The following is a 20799-nucleotide window of genomic DNA, read 5'->3' as shown; positions in this document are numbered from 1 at the left end:
TTGTTAGATACCACCTACAGACGTTTGATTGACAACCCTCATTATCATATTGGAGGAAGAAGTACATAAATAAATATTTAATAAAATTAATTAAAGTTTGAATAATTACAAAACATAGATAAATAATTAAATACATACAGATATGTTGAGAAAATTAATTACATTTGTCATTTTTTTAATTTCCTTGCTCATTTATTTAATTATGTGTGGATTTAGATATTTATGTATATATTTGTGTGAATGTATTTAATTTTAATTATGGCAGGTTTGGTCCTCCATTGTGCTTCATGCCTGCATATTTCCCCTCCCTAACCAAGATCCAGAACCCAGCTCTAGCTCACGGTTCCTGCTGGGCTCCAGTGCTAGTGTACATGTAGTAATGGGCGCCTATGTGTGATATCTGTATATTATTTGTACAATGTTCATGTCAGTGGTGTAAAGTGAGAACTTGTTTTCAACTAGCCTACCTGGTTAAATAAAGGTGGGAAAAAAGTACTTAAGTAAAGATACTTTAAAGTACTACGTAAGTCTTTTTTGGGGGGTATCTGTACTTCACTTTACATTTTGGACTACTTTTACTTCACTGCATTCCTAATGAAAATAATGTACTTTTTACTCCATACATTTTGACTGATACCCAAAAGTACTTGTTACATTTTGAATGTTTAGCAGGACATGAAAATGGTTTAATTCACACACCCTTATTTTTTTTTTAATAGGCAATTTAAGAACATTAAGAACAAATTCGTATTTTACAATGACGGCCTACCCCGGCCAAACCATCCCCTAACCCGGACGACGCTGGGCCAATTGTGCGCCGCCCTATGGGAGAACATCCCTGGTCATCCCTACTGCCTCTGATCTGGCGGACTCACTAAGCACATGCTTCATTTGTAAATTATATTTTAGTGTTGGAGCGTGCCCCTGCCTATCCATAAATTAAAAATAAAATGAGGCTGTCTGGTTTGCTTAATATAATCCTTTTTAAAACGATTTATACTTTTGATACTTAAGTATATTTGAACGCAAGTACTTATAGACTTTTACTCAAGTAGTATTTTACTGGTTTACTTTTACTTGAGTCATTTTCTATTAAGGTATCTTTACTTTTACTCAAGTATGACACAAGTCTTTTTTCCACCACTGGTTCGTGTAATGCAATAAAATAATAATGGACTTCTGTAACCGTAACTAACAAGATGTCAGCCCCCAAGAATCGGCGTATGCGACCGTGAGTAAAGTATGTTGATAACAACGGTCGGCCATCTTGGAGGCTGTCTCTAGTTTTTATTTATTTATTACCTTTATTTAACTAGGCAAGTCAGTTAAGAACACATTCTTATTTACAATGATGGCCTACCATAAGGCCTCCTGCAGGGACGGGGGCTGAGATTTAAAAAATAATAAAAATAGGACAAAACACACCACAGCACTACATAAAGAGAGACCTAAGACAACATGGTACAAACCTTATTGGGCACAGACAACAGCAAGAAGGTAGATACATCACGTGAAGCAGCCACAACTGTCAGTGTCCATGATTGAGTCTTTGAATGAAGAGATATGACTCTGAATGGAGATACAACTGTCCAGTTTGAGTGTTTCTTGCAGCTCGTTCCAGTCACTAGCTGCAGCGAATTGAAAAGAGGAACGATCCAGGGATGTGTGTTTTGGGGATTATAGCTCAATGGTTGCAAAATCCTACTGACTTCAAATCGTATTCGTCACATCCGTCGAATACAACAGGTGTAGTAGACTTTACAGTGAAATGCTTACTTACAAGCCCTTAACCAACAATGCCGTTTTAAGAAAATACCTTTTAAAAAGTAAGAGATAAACAGATAAAGATCAGCAGTAAAATCACAATAGCGGTGCTATATACAAGGGGTACCGGTGTCGAGGTACATGTAAGTAGAGTTATTAAAGTGACTATGCATAGATAAGAGAGTAGCAGCAGCGTAGAATAGGGGGGCAATGCATATAGTCTGGGTAGCCATTTGATTAGATGTTCAGGAGTCTAATGACTTGGGGGTAGAAGCTGTTTAGGAGCCTCTTGGACCAAGACTTGGCGCTCCGGTACCGCTTGCAGTGCGATAGCAGAGAGAACAGTCTATGACTAGAGTGGCTGGAGTCTTTGATCATTTTTAGGGCCTTCCTCTGACAGCAATTTCAACATGGTTCCGTTTTTTTCTTCGATTTCAAGCTGCTTTCAAACAACGACCTCTACTGGACACCATACTTCAATGTAGTTAGTATTTTTTCATCCAGGGTTTGTTACCTGAACAGTAGCTCAGCAGGTAGAGTTGGGGTTATGGGGACCAGACTAGGTATTTTGAGAATCGTTTTGTGACACCACCCTTTCAGCACATTGTTTAAACAATTCGTTTTGAGTAAAGTATACGATTCTGTTTAAAGCATCCTAAATAATGGCATATATTCCGTTTTTGACAACAAAAGAGGAAGCATGATGGAAGGGGCGAACCTTCAATGGCAATTGATTATGGGGGAGATTTACTTAATGTGGAAAATATATATCTAAAATGTATATACAAAAGTATGTGGACACCCCTTTCAATTCAGTGAATTCAGCTATTTCAGCCACACCCGTTGTGTAGAACTGTATAAAATCAAGCACAGCCATGCAATCTCCATAGACAAACATTGGCAGTAGAATGGCTATACTGAGGAGCTCAGTGACTTTCAACGCGTCACCGTCATAGGATGCCACCTTTCCAACAAGTCAGTGTCAAATTTAACCATCTGGCAGTCTGACGGACAAATGCATAGTACCAACTGTAAAGTTTGGTGGATGAGTTAGGCCCCTTAACTCCAGTGAAGGGAAATATTAACGCTCCACCATACAATGACATTCTAAATGATTCTGTGCTTCCAATTTTGTGCCAACAGTTTGGGGAAGGCGCTTTCCCATTTCAATGTGACAATGCCCCCCTGCACAAAGCGAGTTACATAAAGAAATGGTTTGTCGAGATTGGTGTGGAAGAACTTGACTCTCCTGCACAGAGCCCTGACTTCAACCCCATCAAACACCTTTGGGATAAATTGGAATGTGACTGCGATCCAAGCCTAATCGCCCAACAGCAGTGTCCGACCTCACTAATGCTCGTGGCTGAATGGAAGCAAGTTCCAAAATCTAGTGGAAAGCCTTCCCAGAAGAGTGGAGGCTGTTGTCGCAGCAAAGGGAGGGACCAACTCCAAATTAATACCTATTATTTTGAAGTGAGATATTCGACGAGTAGGTGTCCACATACACTACATGACCAAAAGTATCTCAACATCAAACGCTGCTTTTCAATGCTGACTAGCAGATGTCACTAATGTGCATTGTGTTAAAAGCTCCGAGTAATTAACAATTTTCTGCACAATTTGGTGAAATGCCGCGTTGACATGCTAGTCGGAACTAGGAAACTCGGACATTTCTGACTCGCTAATTGGATGAACGCGCACGTGTATAAGTACAACCAAATACCAAGTCGGAAGTTTCCTATTTCGGACTAGCACGTGAATGCTTCGGTTTCTCATCACTAGTTTGAAGCCAATATTGCTACAGTTAACTCTCTCTCGCGCCTGGTTTAACTAGTTGACAAATTGGCTATTTTGTGCAAAGACTGAGGCAGTCGAAATAAAATCATTCTCGTCACCCACTTCTTAGCTTCAAAATCCCTCCAACTAACAAACTGTCACGTACACTTCCGCCACAGTTTTATAAGTTCCGCAACCACACATACGTCAGTATTATGCGCCACAGGCTTGTGCGAGAGCGCAATAACTTCAAATGGTATCTGTAATTCAATTTAGAGACATATTAGTATTATGATCCATACTAGGTACACCTTAATATGGGTGAGTGATATAACACAGACGATAACTTTGACAATACACAATCGAATGGTTCTCGCTAAGTAATTTGGTCCAACCGTGGTGATGATGGACTCCGCTGAGAGGTTATTCTCAGTACCACAGGGGCTACCTTCTGCTTGGGACACTGTAACTGCAGCTCTGGTGAGTAGATGGACCTAACTTGCCTACGCAAGGTACCTTGTGTTGTTGACATAGGTTGCCTTCCTTTTATGTGAGAATGAAATTAGATAAATTGCACTACTGTGGTTGATTGCTGAACATGTAGCTAGCTAACACATCCACATGCCATTAGGAATTACATAGCTAGTTAAGACCAATGTTGATCTATCAATGTACCTACAAACCATAGTCCGTGTCTGTTTATAAGAACATTACCAATTTCCTCTGTCTGTAGGTGTCTCCAGTGTCCAATGACGACACAATGTCTGATGGGTCTCTCTGTGAGGGGCTTAGCCTGCTGTGCTCAAACGGTCTGGGTCAGTTTCTGGAGGGATGGCTCCTGGAGACCCTGCAGGTGCGTCTGACCACTGCAGTGGCCCCTGAGTTTTGGGCTGGACTGAAGCAGCCAGAGAATGAACTTGGGGAGAAGGATAGGACCAGGATCCTACTCGTGGCCTTCCGTACCCTTTTGGGCAGACTGGAACCTTTCCTAGGTGGGTTCAAACATTCAGGTTACAGTTGACTACACCCTTAATACTGGAATTTTGACTGAACAGAATGCTGTCAAATGCGTAAAATAATTGCCCTCTGTCCCTCTTCACAGGAGGGTTGGAGAGGCTGGGTACCTGGCAGGATGAGGGCCGGGGTGGTCTGTGTGGCCCTGGGGCCAGGGGTCTCCGGGAGAGGGCCTTCTCCGTCATCAGGGCCATTCTACTTTTCTCCCCCTCGGCTGTGCTCCAGATGAGAATACTGGAGTTCTACAGCAGGACCTTCTCTGTGCACATGAGACAGAAGGGGGAGGCAGGGGAGGCTGAGGAAGGGGGCAGGGGGCCTGATGGGGGTGTATGTCAGGGCTGCACTGTCCCCACTCAGCAGTGCTGGTGTCAGGAGGCCCTGGAGCAGCTGCAAGAGCTCAGCCACATACTGTGAGTGAATAGAGGGGTGGCCATGTCACTGTATGCTCTATACGTTGTGCTAGAACAACCATTGTCTACATCTGTGCCAGCCGTGTTTGTAATGTGTCTGCAGCTGTCTTTACCCGCTTTTCCCACCCTCCAGGTCCAGGTTGCAGCTATTGGAGCGGGTTAGTTCAGAGGCAGTGACGTCCATCTTACACAAACTGATTGAGCAGCGGATGGAGCAGCACTGCAGGGGGGAGTACGAGAGCTCTTTTCTCTTCAGCTTTCAGGAGGTACAGTATACTAGAGAGCCTGTCTATGGGACGACCACTTCACATAATAAAGTGACATGATCTATTAACAAGTTCTTCTTTTCTAGCTTGCATTATTTAACAGAATAGGTTGCTGACCAAACATGATTTGTCTATGAAACAATTTACTACACCAAGTCCAAATCTCAGAAATGTGATAATTTATCTGTTTTACTCTTACTTACAAACACTCTCTCAAGTCCCTCTTTTGTTCTCTCTCTCTCCAGTGGCTAGAGCTGGTGTTAGGCTGGTTGAGCAGGGTGTTTGCCAGTGAAGAGGGTGGACTGGGTACGGTGCCCAATAGCACAGGCAGCAGGGCTGGGGAGGTGGGCCAGCCAGCCAACTCTGTGCTGCAGCGCTGGAGGTGTCACATGCACCAGTTCTTCTGTAGGATCTACGTCAACATGAGGATCGAGGAGCTCTTCGGCATCATTAGAGGTGAGGGGTTAGGGAACAGAGAGAGGAGATAGGGTGATGGTTTATGAAACAGAGAGTAATAACATAGAGCTGTCACCTGTGAGTGTCAATGGCATAGGGAAGAGATTTGATAAGGGGGAAAGAAGGTAGAAAGCGTTTTGTCATTTCTTCCGCCCTCACATTCTGTCCCTGTCAGATTTCCCTGAGTCAAAGCCTGCCATTGAGGACCTCAAGTTCTGTCTAGAGAGAACCAATCAGAGGCAGCAGCTCCTCACCTCCCTTAAGACAGCCTTTGAGACCCGTCTGCTTCACCCAGGTCAGTGAACCAATGATGGGTTAGGAACAGTGATTGGTGTTTGGCTATTTTTGATGTGAAGACTAAGTGTTGTTTCCAAATACAGTGTTGCAGAAGAAGCTGGAGTGATAAGACTTGTGTTAGTTAATCCCTTCTCAACAACATTCTTCTCCCCTTCTAGGAGTCCATACCTCTGACATCATCACTGTATACATCTCGGCCATAAAGGCCCTACGGGAGCTGGACCCATCTATGGTCATCCTGCAGGTTGCCTGCCAACCAATCCGCAAGTACCTCAGGTGGGTGCACGTGTATTATCGTAATCTGTATTTAGTTATGTATTATTTTATTCCCTCATGAGTATTTATGTACAAAGCAAACCTTTATTGGGAGGCAAAATGTTAGAGAAGATTGTTCTTTACTTACTGATTTGACTCCCATAGCATATTGTGTTGTTGTTGATGTGACATTGATGTGACGTCTGTGGTTCGTTGCCAGGACACGGGAGGACACGGTACGTCAGATAGTGGCCAGCCTTACTGGGGACGCGGACGGCTGCAGTGACCTGGCCAATGAGCTGTCCCGTGCCAACCCTGTGACCCTGGAGACCCAGGACAGTGAGGACGAGGGCAGCGACCCAGAGGAATGGACCCCAGACCCTAAGGATGCTGTCACAGGTCAGTACCCTCAGTGGACCCACAAAGGTCATCACACTAGACTAGACAAACTGTCCTTTGCTTTTTCCTGTTTCTGCTGTATTGAACTAGACATTTTTTACCTCTCCGTCACGTCTCTTTTACTAAATAAACTCATCTTTCTTTCTCACCCTTTAGACAAGACGGGCTCCAAGCGGCGTTCGTCTGACATCATCAGTCTTCTGGTCAGCATATACGGCAGTAAAGAGATCTTCATAGATGAGTACAGAACTGTCCTGGCAGACCGACTTCTCCACCAGTTCAACTACAATACAGCCAGGTACGCAACACTAATTTACAGTAGCTAGTACCAGCATCTGTATCTCAACACTATACACTACATTACTCAACTTTTTGCAGTCACTCTTAATATTATGTGCTTATCGGTATACTGGTGTTGGCATTTCTGTGTGGACATTTTGGTTAAATTAAATCAATATATATATTTTATAGTAATTAACTTTTCTCATGTGCCTCCAGGGAGATACGTAACGTGGAGTTACTCAAGCTGCGATTCGGAGAGTCCCACATGCACTACTGTGAGGTGATGCTGAAGGTAAAGCAGGGCGTGACTTTGAAATCTTGAGTTACCATTTATGTTAGAATGAGCTATGACAACATGATTCTCAAAGTGACTTCCTAGTATCTTTGAAAATATATAGTCCTTTCACCTACCAGTGTCTTTCATAGAATAAGGCATGAAGACAGAAGTTAACGAACGAAAACAAAGAACAGAGACCATTGAAACACTTTAGGACACAGCCTTACTCTCCTCCCTCCTCTCCTCTCTCTCTCTCAGGACGTGGCTGACTCACGGAGGATCAACACCAACATCCGTGAAGAGGAGTCCAGGCTAGGTGAGGAGGAGCAGCCCCCCATGGCCCTGACTGCCATGATCCTGTCCTCTGAGTTCTGGCCCACGCTGAAGGAGGAGAAGATGGAGCTCCCGCTCCTGGCCTCCCAGGCCATGGAGACCTACACACACCGCTATGAGAAACTCAAGGTACCCGATGATGAAGATGTAGCATACGTGCCAGTCTGTTTCTGTTTTACTCAAGTCCTTATAAACAGAGAATAGGGGAATTGCATTTTTATATCAAATTCCATAATTCAAATGGTTTCCCAGGCGATGAGGACACTGAGCTGGAAGCCTCATCTGGGCTCAGTGACACTGGATGTGGAGCTGGAGGACAGGACTCTGACTAACCTGACTGTGTCCCCCATCCACGCTGCCATCATCCTGCACTTCCAGGACAAAAGTCAGAACTCCGGCCGTCACAGGCTGCCTTTTGTACAACTCATCATTGTATACAGACATTGTATGAGTAACTACGGTTAAATTTTGCCATCTCTATCTGGCTCTCCTTCTGTCTCTCTCTCTCCTGAAGGCTCGTGGACTCTGGAGGAGCTGAGTGGGGTCCTGGGGGTGCCGCAGGAGATGGCGAGAAGGAAGCTGGCTCTGTGGCAGCAGCAGGGGGTCCTGAAGGAGGAGGCTGGGGGCCACTACTCTATCCTGGAGACCGGCTCGTCCCGGGAGAAACCCGAGAGAGGGGAGATGCTGATCGACAGCGACGAGGAGGGAGACTCCAATACCACCACCCAGTCAGAACAGAGGGAAGAGAAACTACAGGTATGCAGGCAGGCAGACACACACACAAACACACACATTGGAGGCATGTAATTAAAATATAAATACACATTTCCTGTCAAATACAAATCAAGCTAGCCCTAACAGCCCTCTCCTCTTTGTGCAGTTGTTCTGGGCCTACATCCAGGCTATGCTGACCAACCTGGAGACCATGACCCTGGAGCGCATCCACTCCATGCTCCGGATGTTCGTTGCCACGGGACCCGTTGTCACAGAGATGGATGTGAATGAGCTGCAGGCCTTCCTGCAGAGGAAAGTGCGAGAACATCAGCTCATCGTGTCCGCAGGTGTCTACAGACTGCCAAAGTCCACCAACTGATGGGGAGAAGAGATGAGGAGGAGGAAAGAGGTAGAACTGAAAAACGGAGGTATCTGATTTGTTTTCTAAATGTACATGATGCAGCATTGCAGCCAGAGACTACAGTTTCCCAGATGAACCTGTTCAGGAATAGGTTTGGAAGGCAACTGAAAACGCCAAGCATTGTGCTGATTACTATGTCTTACAATACAAATGGCTATAATGAGCATGAACCAATCATTCTCTCTTTATTGTTGATCATCCAGGTTGCTTGACTTTGTTTCAGACTGCTTGTCATGAGGGACTCCGAATCATACACAGTTTTTCAGCATATTGAATTGACATGTGTTTGGATTTTGTCATTTGGGGTTCCCTTTGGATAACATTACAATTGCCTGAGCTAATAAAACATTGATTATTATGTAGTAGGATTGTATTTGTTTAAAGAATCTTGTAGAGCTTGCTGAAATGAAGTCATGTGAGGAACTCCTGACCTCTAGTGGATTATTGTGGAATCTTAGATTTGTGTACGTATATCAAATTCGGCATCGGAGTTTGTCATGTGTACTACTTGCTTGGATTTTGGTTTATTCAACTCTCATGGATTTCAACACAACTGCTAAATTGTCTTTCAGATTATTGTCAAATACAGTTTATATTTAACTGATTATCTATTTTCCTGGTCCTAGAGACCCACATGGTGTGCAGGTTTTTGTTCCAGCCCCCAGTACTCACACCTGATTCAATGGTAGTTGAATCCGTTCTGTTAGTGCTGTGGCTGAACAAAAGCTTGCACACCCTGTGAGTCCCCAGGACCAAGATTGAAGAACTGTGACAGCAGGCAGGGGGCGCCTCATCCCTGTCTTTCTCGGACCGGTAATATCACGTGTGGGGGGTGTACTGAAGGTTGCAGTGATTATAGTCATATGGATGGATGTTATCACACTTAGAGGGGGGAGTTGAGGAACATCAGTCCGAAAACTGCACCGAAGTGAACAACTCAAGGAATCACGCTGCTGGAGAACAATTAGAACAAAATAATAGAGGATAAATTACACATGGATTACCTAAACATTTCTTATTTTGACTGAAATTGCATTTCAATAGAGAACCATATGGTTCGGTTTCAGGACAGTAAGGCGTTTTACCACTTCCCAGGTGAACTCACGAGGTCCGTTTTCTTGGATTTATTTAACTTCAATTTTGAGCAATGGGATATAAAACGGAACTTGGATATTGTTTCTTTGTGTTATTCACATATTCTCTCATATCCAGGTGTCGAATGAATATGGAAAATAATATCACAGTTGCGGTGATGCTTCCCGATAATTACCACAAGTATCCATGGGCTTTGCCTCGGGTTTTCCCAGCAATTCTTATGGCGAACGAGAATCTCCAGAAGAAGCACGGACTTCTCAAAGGCCACTCTATTCAACTCTTGAATTTCAGCACAGAGGATTCAACCGGTGTCTGCGCAGAAAATAAGGCACAGATTATCGCCGTGGATACCAAACTTTATAATAAACCAGATGCTTTCTTTGGACCAGGGTGTGTGTATTCAGTCGCCTCAGTTGGAAGATTTGCATCCCATTGGAAACTCCCATTGATAACTGCGGGAGGAACCGCATATGGGTTCGATAAAGGGGACGAGTACAATACGATTGTTCGCACCGGACCCTCGACCACAAAACTGGGAGACTTTGCTAACATTATTCACGCGCACTATAATTGGACCTCTCGTGCCATTCTGATTTTCCACGATTTGAAAAAAGATGACCGACCTCACTACTTCCTCTCTGAAGGAATTTACCTAAATTTGAAGGATGAAAATGTCACAGTTGGTGCCTTTCCATATGAAGACTCACCAAGCTATTATAAAGAAATCATTACTTTCATGAAAGACCACGGAAGAAGTAAGTCTATTAGTTGGCTATTTCCACATGTGCGATAGCAGGTTGACTTGTATTGTCACGAGTCTGGTCCTGGAGGCAGAACTGAGCATTTCCCCTAAACTAGGCCAGCTGAAATGTCCAAATTGGCTATATTGTAAAAAGTAATGAAAACAAAAATGTGCCTTTTGACCAGCTGTGCCATATGGAAATGTGGATGTTGCCATAATAGCCTAGCACCAAGAATCTGATCAGATTTCCAAAATGCATGCAACATTGTCTCGACAATAATGAGATACTAGTTGGGCCTTTAACTAGCCTAGTAAATTTGGTGTTGGTGATAGGTAAGCATATTAGCCAACAATAATATTTAGTTTTGAGTTCTTGGTTTTGACATGGGCCGTCAGTGGATTTTAAACCTGTTCTTGCCATTCTTATGTAAAATAACAGGTAGACGATAAAGAATACACTTTTATGCACCGTGTGTGACCAGACTACTGGTTTATTGCTCTTGTCCACCTGCGTATTTTTTGAAGAAAAATAAGTGATGGGCTCGTGGGTTCTTCTTCTCTTTTTCAAGGGTCCCTGCATGCATTTTATTTACAACATATATTCCAATTTAGTAGACAGCCATTTTAACCTGAAATGTGAATTATTGTTGTAAATATTATGTATGTAGTGTTGACGTTAATTACAATGGCCCCATGTTAATTTACAATATCTTGGAATGTTGATTCGCAATCATACGTTTTTTTATTTGCAGCTCATTCTATTTAAAAGTAAGCCTTCCGTGTCCACAGTACAGTCTTGCTTATTTCAGGGCAATTTATAAGAAATGCTTAGAATTAGACAATTAGTAGGCTAGCTCAATATATTCAGTTTGTTTACCTAGTCTAAAATCATATTGACACATGGTAATGCTTGCTGTAGGATATGATATTACATGTTTATTAAAACTGTATACTTTTTTTTAATGGCTTTTATTAACCCAAAACAGTTTTAGAAATGGTAAAATAATTGAAACTTTTAAAACCATATCCTATACACATCACAGTACATTTAAATTATTTCAATGTTGTGATAAATAGCCAAATATTGTCGTTAGTTAGGTTAAGAAATGTCTGTAGAGAGGGTCACAATGAGACCAGATGAAAGTGACAGTGCCAGTTGTGTTGGCAAATCAAAGCTTGACATTGGTTAAATTGTTTGATACCAGTCATTTGTGTGTGTTTGCTTTATGTTAGTCATCTCTCACGTCAACATCTTCCTTGTTGTTTATCTTATCAACACCATTGAGTGGCTTCAATGTGGGTTTATTTGAACCACGATTTCACACATTTTGACTACATGATTTCAAGAATTGGTAGCTTTTGAATTTTCAATTAATATTTGTTGGCAACTCTGGGAATCCTTAAAAATTGGAATTAATGATGTTAATGATACATTCTACTGACATGGTTGCATAAATCACCTTGGACCTTAGCATTATACTGTAATATGAACATATTGATAAAATACCAGTAGATGAAAGTTCAACAGAGAAACATCAATGCTGCTAAAATCTATGTTCAATGTTCTGAAGCAGGCAAGTGAGATTTAATGTGTACTTTGGCCCAGAAATGTTCTGTTTGTTGGTAACATCTAATGCTCTGTGTTGATTTTAAATTGCTTCTGGAAGAAAAAAAGGCACTGAACTCTTTCACATCTTCTGGGAAGATACTGACCTCCAGTGTTCTCAATAACCCTAAAACATTACTCTAACCACTAAATGTTACTCTTGGCACACTGTTTTCATCCGTAGTTATTGTCAGGGTACTGATTTAGAAATCAGTAGATCAGAACATTGAGTGACACTGCACTAAACAACATAGCACAGATGGGACTGTGTGGCCGATGAGTGACTCATGTAAATGACTGGGTTTATCCATTGAAAAACTTTTTCCAGCAGTAAGATGAATAAAAAACACTGCATATGGGGGTACCAAACTGATGTTATATCAGGAACAGGCACTTTGAAAGCTGCCAAACCTCTTAGCCGAATTATAGGCACGCCCATGGTGAGCTTGGGGTCACAGAAGCGAATGGTTTTGTCAGGGCTTGTCCAGGCTTGGAGTTCTGGCTCGACATTCCATTAACTTTTATCCTGATGAGATCACCAACAGATAACCCCTGGGCTATCAACCTTTACCTCAACTGTGTGGTCTCTCCTTTTTAGTCAACGGCTTGGCAATAATGTCTAGTTTTGAGGTCAATTGGTTTTTTTTTCAGCCTCTTGTTGTCGGGTACAGATGTGAAATGTAAATTGATCCACTCCAACACAGTCCTTCCTATTTTGTCTTCTGATGGGAAACCTGTCTGATTATTGAAAAACGGAATGGCCTTTGTTCATGAAAAAAACGATTTACCTCCTTCAAATGGACAAACCTTAACTCCTAGACTTAATATGAAGCCAGTTATGTTTTAAAATCCCACCAGGTTGCCTCTGGAAAAGCTCACCACTTGATGCTTGTCAGACTACTTAAAGCATACATACAGAGAAAGGAAATGGCACATGGCTGAAAGGAAGAATACATCAAGCTGTGTTTTCTCTTTTGTGGAGGTACATATGTGAATGTTTTGTCGCAGACTTGAAAAGCTACATGAGTGCTAACAAGGGTGCCCACATAATGGAGCGAAGGTAAAGTATAGACCCCTCACTGTAAACACAAAGTGAGGTTCCTGATAGTTGGAAATGTGTTTATGGAAGTTGTGTACTATCTTCCTGGAAGAGAACAAAGACATGCGATGAAGGTGTACAGTATACAAGTCCTCTTACAAGAGTTATTAAAGTCCCTCTAACGTTATACCATAATGCTAACATGATACCATAGGTTATAAGTATATCTAAAATGCTCTCTGTCATATTTATATAACACTAAGTAAGATAAACTTTTTTCAAGCGTCTTACCTGGAGAAAATAAATACTGAAATTGAATGTATTCATTGTATAGGGATGTGTTGAATAGTGCAGCATTATCCTTCTCTGCATGTAGATGTTGTGTGAGTCATGGGAGAGAATGCAGCCTTGTACTAGACATTTTTAATTAAGACGAGGTTGATTGTTTGCCATCTTTGTCTGCCACGAAGTGAAGTAAAATGTACCAAACAATTTGAAGTGCTTTGTATTAACTTAAGCCCATGCAGATCCTTATGATTTCTACAACACAGGAGGACTTTTTCCTTGCCTTTTTGTACATTTGTTTTGGACGATGTCCAGGAGACAGCAGGACTACTTGGCATGGCTCCTTGTGAGCTGTTTTGGAAGAGATGAGAGTTGAGGTCTGAGCGGTGTTCTGTGCCGACTTTGGTCTAACACTTGAGGAAATGTCTGCTAACTGGGAGGACTGTCTTAGACCTGGCAGAAGTCACTCTGACATGCAGTGAATGGAAATAATGCCTACAGACATGCTGTCCATGGAGTAGACGGAATGCAAACAATGGGATTGTGTAATGTAGACAGGCGTACAGCACAGACAGCTTTACACACTGTAAACACACATGCACACTCCCCCTAAATAGTGCACGCACGAATGTGCACCATCAGTAGGTCTACCTACACATGCTTCCTCATAACTGCATTTACCAAAAGTTACAGATTTGGATTGAATTCATATCTATGGTTCATATCTAAATCTAGTCTCACAATGATAAGAGGTGCAATTCTACTGAATAGTGCTAACATAATTCCTATAAAGAGTGATAAGAAACCTTTGTGTCGTGTTTTTGTCGTCCCTACAGTTGTGTATATCTGCGGGCCTCCGGACACGTTTCTGAGTATCATGAAGCTTTTCCAGAGTGAGATCCCAGACCCTGAGAACTACGCCATCTTTTATCTGGATGTGTTTGCGGAAAGCCTAACGGAGCGCAAACCCTGGCTGAACAACGACAGCCTCTGGATTGATCCCATCAAGGTCTTCAAGGTAAACTGCACAGACAGAGAGTTTGACAGACAGAGACATGGAGACAGAGAAATATTCCTGCCTTTGTTCCCTTTCATTCATTACGTTTTGCTAATTTAATTTATCACAGAAACCTTTTTTAGTAATTGTGTCCAAATACTCTGTCACTAATTTGATGTTGTACTGTCAGTGCCTTTCCCCTTCGGTCATTGGAACCAGACAAGTCTACTAGTCTGAAACTGCCATTTGGCCTGTGAAATGGATGTCTCTCACTGAGGAAATTCAATTCAAAGCCTCTACTTCGTGTGTGCATCACAAGCTTGTCCATCAACAGTATCATTCCACATCCCTCTGTTCCAACTGAACCTGTATCAAAGGGAACACAAAGTTCACCAAGTTGATTGAAGGTTTACCGACGAGTATGAATTACTGTAAAGTAGTGCTGAGCGATTAACCAACATTTCATTTGAACCGAGCGACGTCGGTTCAATTACTTGAATTCCATTTAGTGTTTTTTTTTTGTTTTTTTTTGTGAGCCCAATGCGCCATTTCTTTAGAGAGAAATCACATAATTCACGAGAGGAATCATGCCAATAACTATGTGGGACACTGGGCTGAAGGGAGTTCTAGTTTTCATTAAGCAAAGATTCAACCTAATTCAGAGCCAGAACGTGGTAATTAACTACAATGACCATAATCCATTGTGTCTGTTTTTCCAGCTCTGACCGAGATGGATACACTTTTACACCTGGTATGTTAGGTTAGATACACACAGACCGCATGAGAAAGGAATGTACACAAGACAACCAAAAGAGGGCTAGAGAGAGTGCGTGAAAGTATGCATTATTTACATTGAAGAAGTACAATTATTTCGTCAGACAGCTTTGCAGCATACTTAGGCAGGTTAGCCTTACTAAATAGGATGACTAAAGACAGTACAGTATGGGGGAGCACATAGAACGTTGTCTGGCTGCTACTGCCTGAGCAGAGATGTGATGATGACTAAGGAATAAAAAATTATAAAGTAATCAAATAAAAATTCATTAATATACACAACTAAAATGTTTTTTTATTTCATAGTAACTTCCTATTTTTCTGTTGACGTCTACCCAATGCGGACCTGACGGAGACAATGGAATATTTTCAAGGTTTTTGCTGTGGAATTTCCATTAAAAACTAACAAATAATTGTAATTATTTCATAATGCATTTCATGTTTAAAAAAATATTGAAAACGTGATTATTTTCTAATAATCTAACCCAAACCGAACCAACTTCAAAAAACACTAATCGCTCAGCACTACTGTAAAGTTTTATTATAAAACGTTTAGGATGTTTGTACCTCATGCAAATTTGTATTTGTTTACAATGCATGTTTTTGTTCTTCAGAGGTAGAGATGTTTCCCAGGCATGTTTGTCACCAGCCATTGACAACCAGCTTGGGACAATTATGGTTCATTGTTCATAACCTAATGAGGATGCTAACGAGAACCATGTCTCTCTCTCTACAGTAGGCCTACACGGCATCCTCTCAACCTAACCCCAAAACTTTCCCTAAACCAGTCTAACTCACTGCATTAGTCATCCAATAAAATCATAACTGACCTTTGCCTATGATAACAATGCTTTGTCCCACAAATTTCAAATGGAAATTGCATTGTGCAGATGGATAAAGCATTTATTTTAATCACAGTTATGTAAAATGAACGTGCCTCTCTGATCAACGTGATAACGAACTTCAAAATGGTTCTGACTCGGCAGGCAATAATCTGTCTCTGCTCGGAGGACTTTAATGATTGGATGGAGTTAATAAAGGAGAGCATGTGTTTTCAGCTAAAAGCCACTTAGGCCTGCATGTTGATCTGTTGAGAAATAAGTAAGTGGGGGGGTACAGATGCTTCTCTTCCAATTTGGTCGTTAAATGTCACTGATTTCGCTGCAGTTACTGTAGTCTCTTAGTATTAGAAATTCCGGCGTAGAACTCCTAATGAAAGGCGCTACAAATGACTTTGGATTGATAAAGACAAGTTAAGCTTATTAACTTGACTGAAAAAGTGTGTGCTGTTGTCTGGTTATTGCAAGTCTTTTTTTCTGAAGCGTTACAATAAAAAGGCTAGATATAACAGACACAATATGAAGGCACTTAGATGGAGATAGAGAAGCTATTCGTAAAGCACTTTGTTGAGACCTAATACTTAGTTAAAATTGATGCCTCTGCTCGTGATATACTTCTACCTTGTAATATATACGATTTTGGCCCTGTTTTACTGATTATACAACATCTTCATTTGACTACAAGCAGTAAAAGGATTTATGGCAATATGTAGCTCTAGAATGTTGATTGCTTTTGGAAGTTACTTGTCGATTGTTTATCATTACTGAATCTGACCATTCAGCCGGATTTAGCTTATATCAGTAATAACAAGGCAAAGTTCAAGTCAAAACTCAATTGATGACCATATATTAAATCTTAGGCCGAAACGGTGCTTTTCCATCCAAACAATATGCCTCCATCCAAACATAATTATTCAAACAACGTCACAACTGTGGTCTAATAGCAATTTGTAACAAGTCAGGCAAATAGAAAATTAATTATAACATAAGCAATATATAGTTACCACAGCTGGTTTAAAAAAAAAAAAAAACGTTTTTGCCCTAGTCTTCAAGACATGTGCATTTGGACACAGCTAATTGTGCATTCTTCACCATAAATGTTGTTGCCGTTTACTCACAAGGGACTGTTCATTAGACTGTTTAGATTATAAAACAGGATACATCTGCTCATTTTTAATCCTACTTCAAAGCATTTCGAATTACAATTGTATCATTTACATTTCCACCCAGTAGGAAATCCGTCTGCATGCCATGATTATAAATCTGTCATAGTTGGTACATGTTTATGATGCTCTGGGTGTAATTCCCCAGTGATGTTCCACTTTCTCAATGTTGTCTCTCTTTCTTCCAGTCCGTGTTGGTAATAACATACAGGGAGCCTGATAATCCAGAGTATAAAGAGTTTCAAGATGAGCTCCACATTAGAGCTCAGAAGGACTTTGATGTGAACATAGAACCCTCTCTGGTAAGTTGTTTGAAATCCTGCCACATCTAAGCCACTGCTATAAAAGAGATCATTTATACATAGTAATTAATGGATTTCTTTGATTCATTAAAAACTTGACTCCTTCCTTGTGAAGATTAATGGCGTTTTGGCGTCTAACTGGGCTCAAACAGATATTTAAATCGAGATAGAAAGGGAGTAGAGCCATGCATATAAGGGTCAAGATATAATTCCATGCAAATAGTAAACAAAAGCTGCATTTGTGAATGAAGATTATGAAGACTACTCTCTTGCTGGCTGATGTATAGACCTCCATTCCTTTCAGATGGATTTCATCGCTGGCTGCTTCTATGATGGCTTTGTGATGTATGCTAAGGCCTTGGAGGAGACGCTGGCGGAGGGGGGCTCCCAGAGCGATGGAATCAGCATCACACAGAGGATGCAAAACCTACGATTTTGGGGTGAATATTATGAGTTGATCATGGTGCTGCTTTTAGTTGACTTTGCAATCATCCTTTTTGTGTCAGTTGGGTAGGAAACCCATTTTTGCATTATGACTGATATGAAAAGTCTAAATGTGAAGGTTTTCTGTGTTTTAAGGGGTTACAGGACTTGTGACCACAGACAAAAACAATGCTAGGAACACCGATTTCAACCTCTGGGCAATGACAAACCAGGAATCTGGAGAGTATGGGGTAAGTGTTACTTCTGCAGGTAGATCTATTTATTTAACCTTTATTTAACTAGTCAAGACATCTAAAGCTTTGCTATTTTAGAAGCCACTCACAAAAAGACACAACTTGCTATTTTGTTATCAGGCTTTTTTTTTTTCAGGCAAGTTAACTTTACAGTCACTTTAAAGTCATGGCAGTTATTACTATTCCAAAAAGGACCAATCGTTTATCAACATTACATAATTTGTTGCTAATTTACCATAGTGGTAGACAGTGCACCATTATTTTATACTTTATGCAGATATGTTCTGATGAGTGGCCATACGTTCACTATGACGAAGGTACTTTCAGGTTAGTTTTGAGTGTGACTTACAAGAGAATCATTGAGTTCCCCAAGTAAACACTTGGCATTATCAATGTGTTTTCCTATGTGAACATTCAATAACAGTGTTCATTTTCAAATTCCTGCTTTTACAATATCCCACAGTGGAGATGGATGCAGAGCTATTCTTTTAAAGCCTCTTGTTTATTTATTGCTAATTGCTGTAGCCAACATTTCAATAGAAATGTATATTTCTAAACTACAAAAATATCTGTTGTCAAAATATCAATTTGTGCACTTTATGATTTATAAAATGGATCTCAATAGTAAACTCGGTGACAATAAATAATAACAGTGAGTGAGAGCAGTACTTTCGGGGGACCGATCTAATCCGTTCCAGATGTTAGTTTTCTGTAATTACTGTAACAAGAATTTCCCTCTATTACTCTCCGCATACTGAATTGGGGAGCTGAAAACCCAATGCTTTGCTTGTGCATTGCCAATTTGCCATCAATGTATTTAAAAAATAAATGTTCAACATCATGCAAAGACTAAGGGCTATTACTTTTTGGGAGATATTCTGGGGTCATGACTCTTAATGATATGTTGGGTATTTGATCAGAGTCCGCTAACCTAACCAAAACTCCTTTGATTTGAATAAATCACTGATTAGAAAGACACGGTTCTATTGAAACCAGTAGCTATTGAAGCCATTGATGACTGGTTGAGTTGAATGGCCCCCCTGCTCCTCAACAAACTTTTACAACCTGCATAGTTCTTGCCCTCTCAGTGGGGCTGCCCTTCTCCTTCACAGACTGAGTAGCAGGGAGGACCCAACCCAACATGCCTGTCTGGCCCTCCACTATGGAGGCAGGCTATATTGACATTCTCCAGCAGCTGGTTAGAGACATTGGAGTCATGTTTCACAATGCCCTTCTGTAACAAGGGAAGCTATTAACAGGGCTGGCAAATGCCATATCATCAAACAATAAAGCTCCCGCCGCCTGAGATGAAAGAACACCGTTTCTCAGACAACCTTTTCAAAACTACTAATTTGTCTGAGAAGGGCCAGTAAGTCAACGATACCCTGTCTTGCTTTATACATGAGTATATTTTAATGTTTAACATTTTAGTCATATAGTTATTTATTATGGGCATGCCCCCAAAACATTCAGGCCAAACTTTTGCTTTCTTCACTGATGGGCTTTCATGTTTTAAAGGCATTGAAGGAGAGTAGCAGCTATTTTAATATGCAGCTTTAATGCTACTGTGAAATTTAAACAGGCTCTCATTTTCATAATACTCTGCGGTGTGATATTTATTGGAAGTGGGAGAAAAAGGGCTCATTTTGATTATGTAACATGCTTCTTATTCATCCCTCTGAATGTATAATTTGGCCATGGGAATCGAGTTTGTAAACAAAGCAAAAACTTTGTCTTGGTGTTTTGCAGCTTGTGGCCCATTACAATGGAACTAACAAAGAGATCATCTGGTCCTCAACGGAGAGGATTCATTGGCCCAAAGGGAGCCCACCTCTGGATAACCCACCATGCGTCTTCTCTTCTGATGATCCCATCTGCATTGATGGTAGGTCAAGTAGGCTGGCTCCTGTACAAGTGATTTAATGGTTAAGTCAGGTGCTTATATAGTATTACAGCAGTTTGAATAATTATTTGTAGTGTTGTACCATCTTTGTTGATGCTACAGTTGAAGTCGGAAGTTTACATACACTTAGGTTGAAGTCATTAAAACTCATTTTTTCAACCACTCCACAAATTTCTTGTTAACGAACTATAGTTTTGGCAAGTCGGTTAGGACATCTACTTTGTGCATGACACAAGTCATTTTTCCAACAATTGTTTACAAACAGATTATTTCACTTATAATTCACTGTATCACAATTCCAGTGGGTCAGAAGTTTACATACACTAAGTTGACTGTGCCTTTAAACAGCTTGGAAAATTCCAGAAAATGATGTCATGGCTTTAGAAGCTTCTGATAGGGTAATTTACTTTGAGTCAATTGGAGGTGTACCTGTGGATGTATTTCAAGGCCTACCTTCAAACTCAGTGCCTCTTTGCTTGACATCATGGGGAAATCAGCCAAGACCTCAGAAAAAAATCTGGTTCATCCTTGGGAGCAATTTCCAAACGCCTGAGGTACCACGTTCATCTGTACAAACAATAGTATGCAAGTATAAACACCATGGGACCACGCAGCCGTCATACCGCTCAGGAAGGAGACGCGTTCTGTCTCCTAGAGATTAATGTACTTTGGTGTGAAAAGTGCAAATCAATCCCAGAACAACAGCAAAGGAC

The 20799-nt window shown here is 41.1% G+C and overlaps 2 protein-coding genes across 4 annotated transcripts in view; both read left to right on the top strand.

Moving 5' to 3' along the window:
- The first annotated feature begins 1422 nt into the window (after positions 1 to 1422).
- Positions 1423 to 14404, top strand: LOC139551782 (anaphase-promoting complex subunit 2-like). 2 transcript variants are annotated; one of them, XM_071363119.1, is made up of 15 exons: positions 1423 to 4020; positions 4274 to 4532; positions 4643 to 4964; positions 5098 to 5230; positions 5476 to 5686; positions 5862 to 5981; positions 6142 to 6259; positions 6459 to 6637; positions 6794 to 6935; positions 7136 to 7211; positions 7455 to 7658; positions 7782 to 7914; positions 8044 to 8285; positions 8410 to 8652; positions 14268 to 14404. In XM_071363119.1, exons 1-14 carry the CDS (start codon positions 3943 to 3945, stop codon positions 8620 to 8622), a joined length of 2430 nt encoding a protein of 809 aa, XP_071219220.1. In that variant the 5' UTR covers positions 1423 to 3942; the 3' UTR covers positions 8623 to 8652; positions 14268 to 14404. The 2 variants fall into 2 exon arrangements, with proteins under 2 accessions (XP_071219220.1, XP_071219219.1); XM_071363118.1 differs by lacking the exon at positions 14268 to 14404 and having other exon boundaries at positions 1424 to 4020; positions 8410 to 9026.
- The window catches only part of npr2 (natriuretic peptide receptor 2), a 50870-nt gene continuing 39524 nt past the window's right edge, over positions 9454 to 20799 (top strand). The window contains exons 1-6 of one of the 2 annotated variants that reach the window (XM_071363116.1): positions 9454 to 10514; positions 14268 to 14449; positions 17393 to 17506; positions 17811 to 17946; positions 18086 to 18180; positions 19933 to 20068. In XM_071363116.1, the coding sequence (XP_071219217.1) occupies positions 9812 to 10514; positions 14268 to 14449; positions 17393 to 17506; positions 17811 to 17946; positions 18086 to 18180; positions 19933 to 20068 (1366 nt within the window). In that variant the 5' untranslated portion in view covers positions 9454 to 9811. The remainder of the gene's footprint in view (positions 10515 to 14267; positions 14450 to 17392; positions 17507 to 17810; positions 17947 to 18085; positions 18181 to 19932; positions 20069 to 20799) is intronic. The other variant, XM_071363115.1, reaches the window with a different exon arrangement.

Source organism: Salvelinus alpinus, chromosome 24 (assembly GCF_045679555.1).
Source record: "Salvelinus alpinus chromosome 24, SLU_Salpinus.1, whole genome shotgun sequence".
NCBI classification, from domain to species: Eukaryota; Metazoa; Chordata; class Actinopteri; order Salmoniformes; family Salmonidae; genus Salvelinus; species Salvelinus alpinus.
The sequence above is the reverse complement of the archived record's forward strand: the minus strand, read 5'-3'. Positions and strand labels throughout refer to the sequence as shown.

What these genes read in the sequence shown, in the direction of transcription:
- LOC139551782 (XM_071363119.1), top strand. Translation starts at nt 3,943, where the DNA reads ATGATGGACTCCGCTGAGAGGTTATTCTCAGTACCACAGGGGCTACCT. An exon ending in CAAGAGCTCAGCCACATACT is followed by an intron (nt 4,965 to 5,097) that starts GTGAGTGAATAG and finishes CCCACCCTCCAG; the next exon opens with GTCCAGGTTGCAGCTATTGG. An exon ending in AGAGGGAAGAGAAACTACAG is followed by an intron (nt 8,286 to 8,409) that starts GTATGCAGGCAG and finishes CTCTTTGTGCAG; the next exon opens with TTGTTCTGGGCCTACATCCA.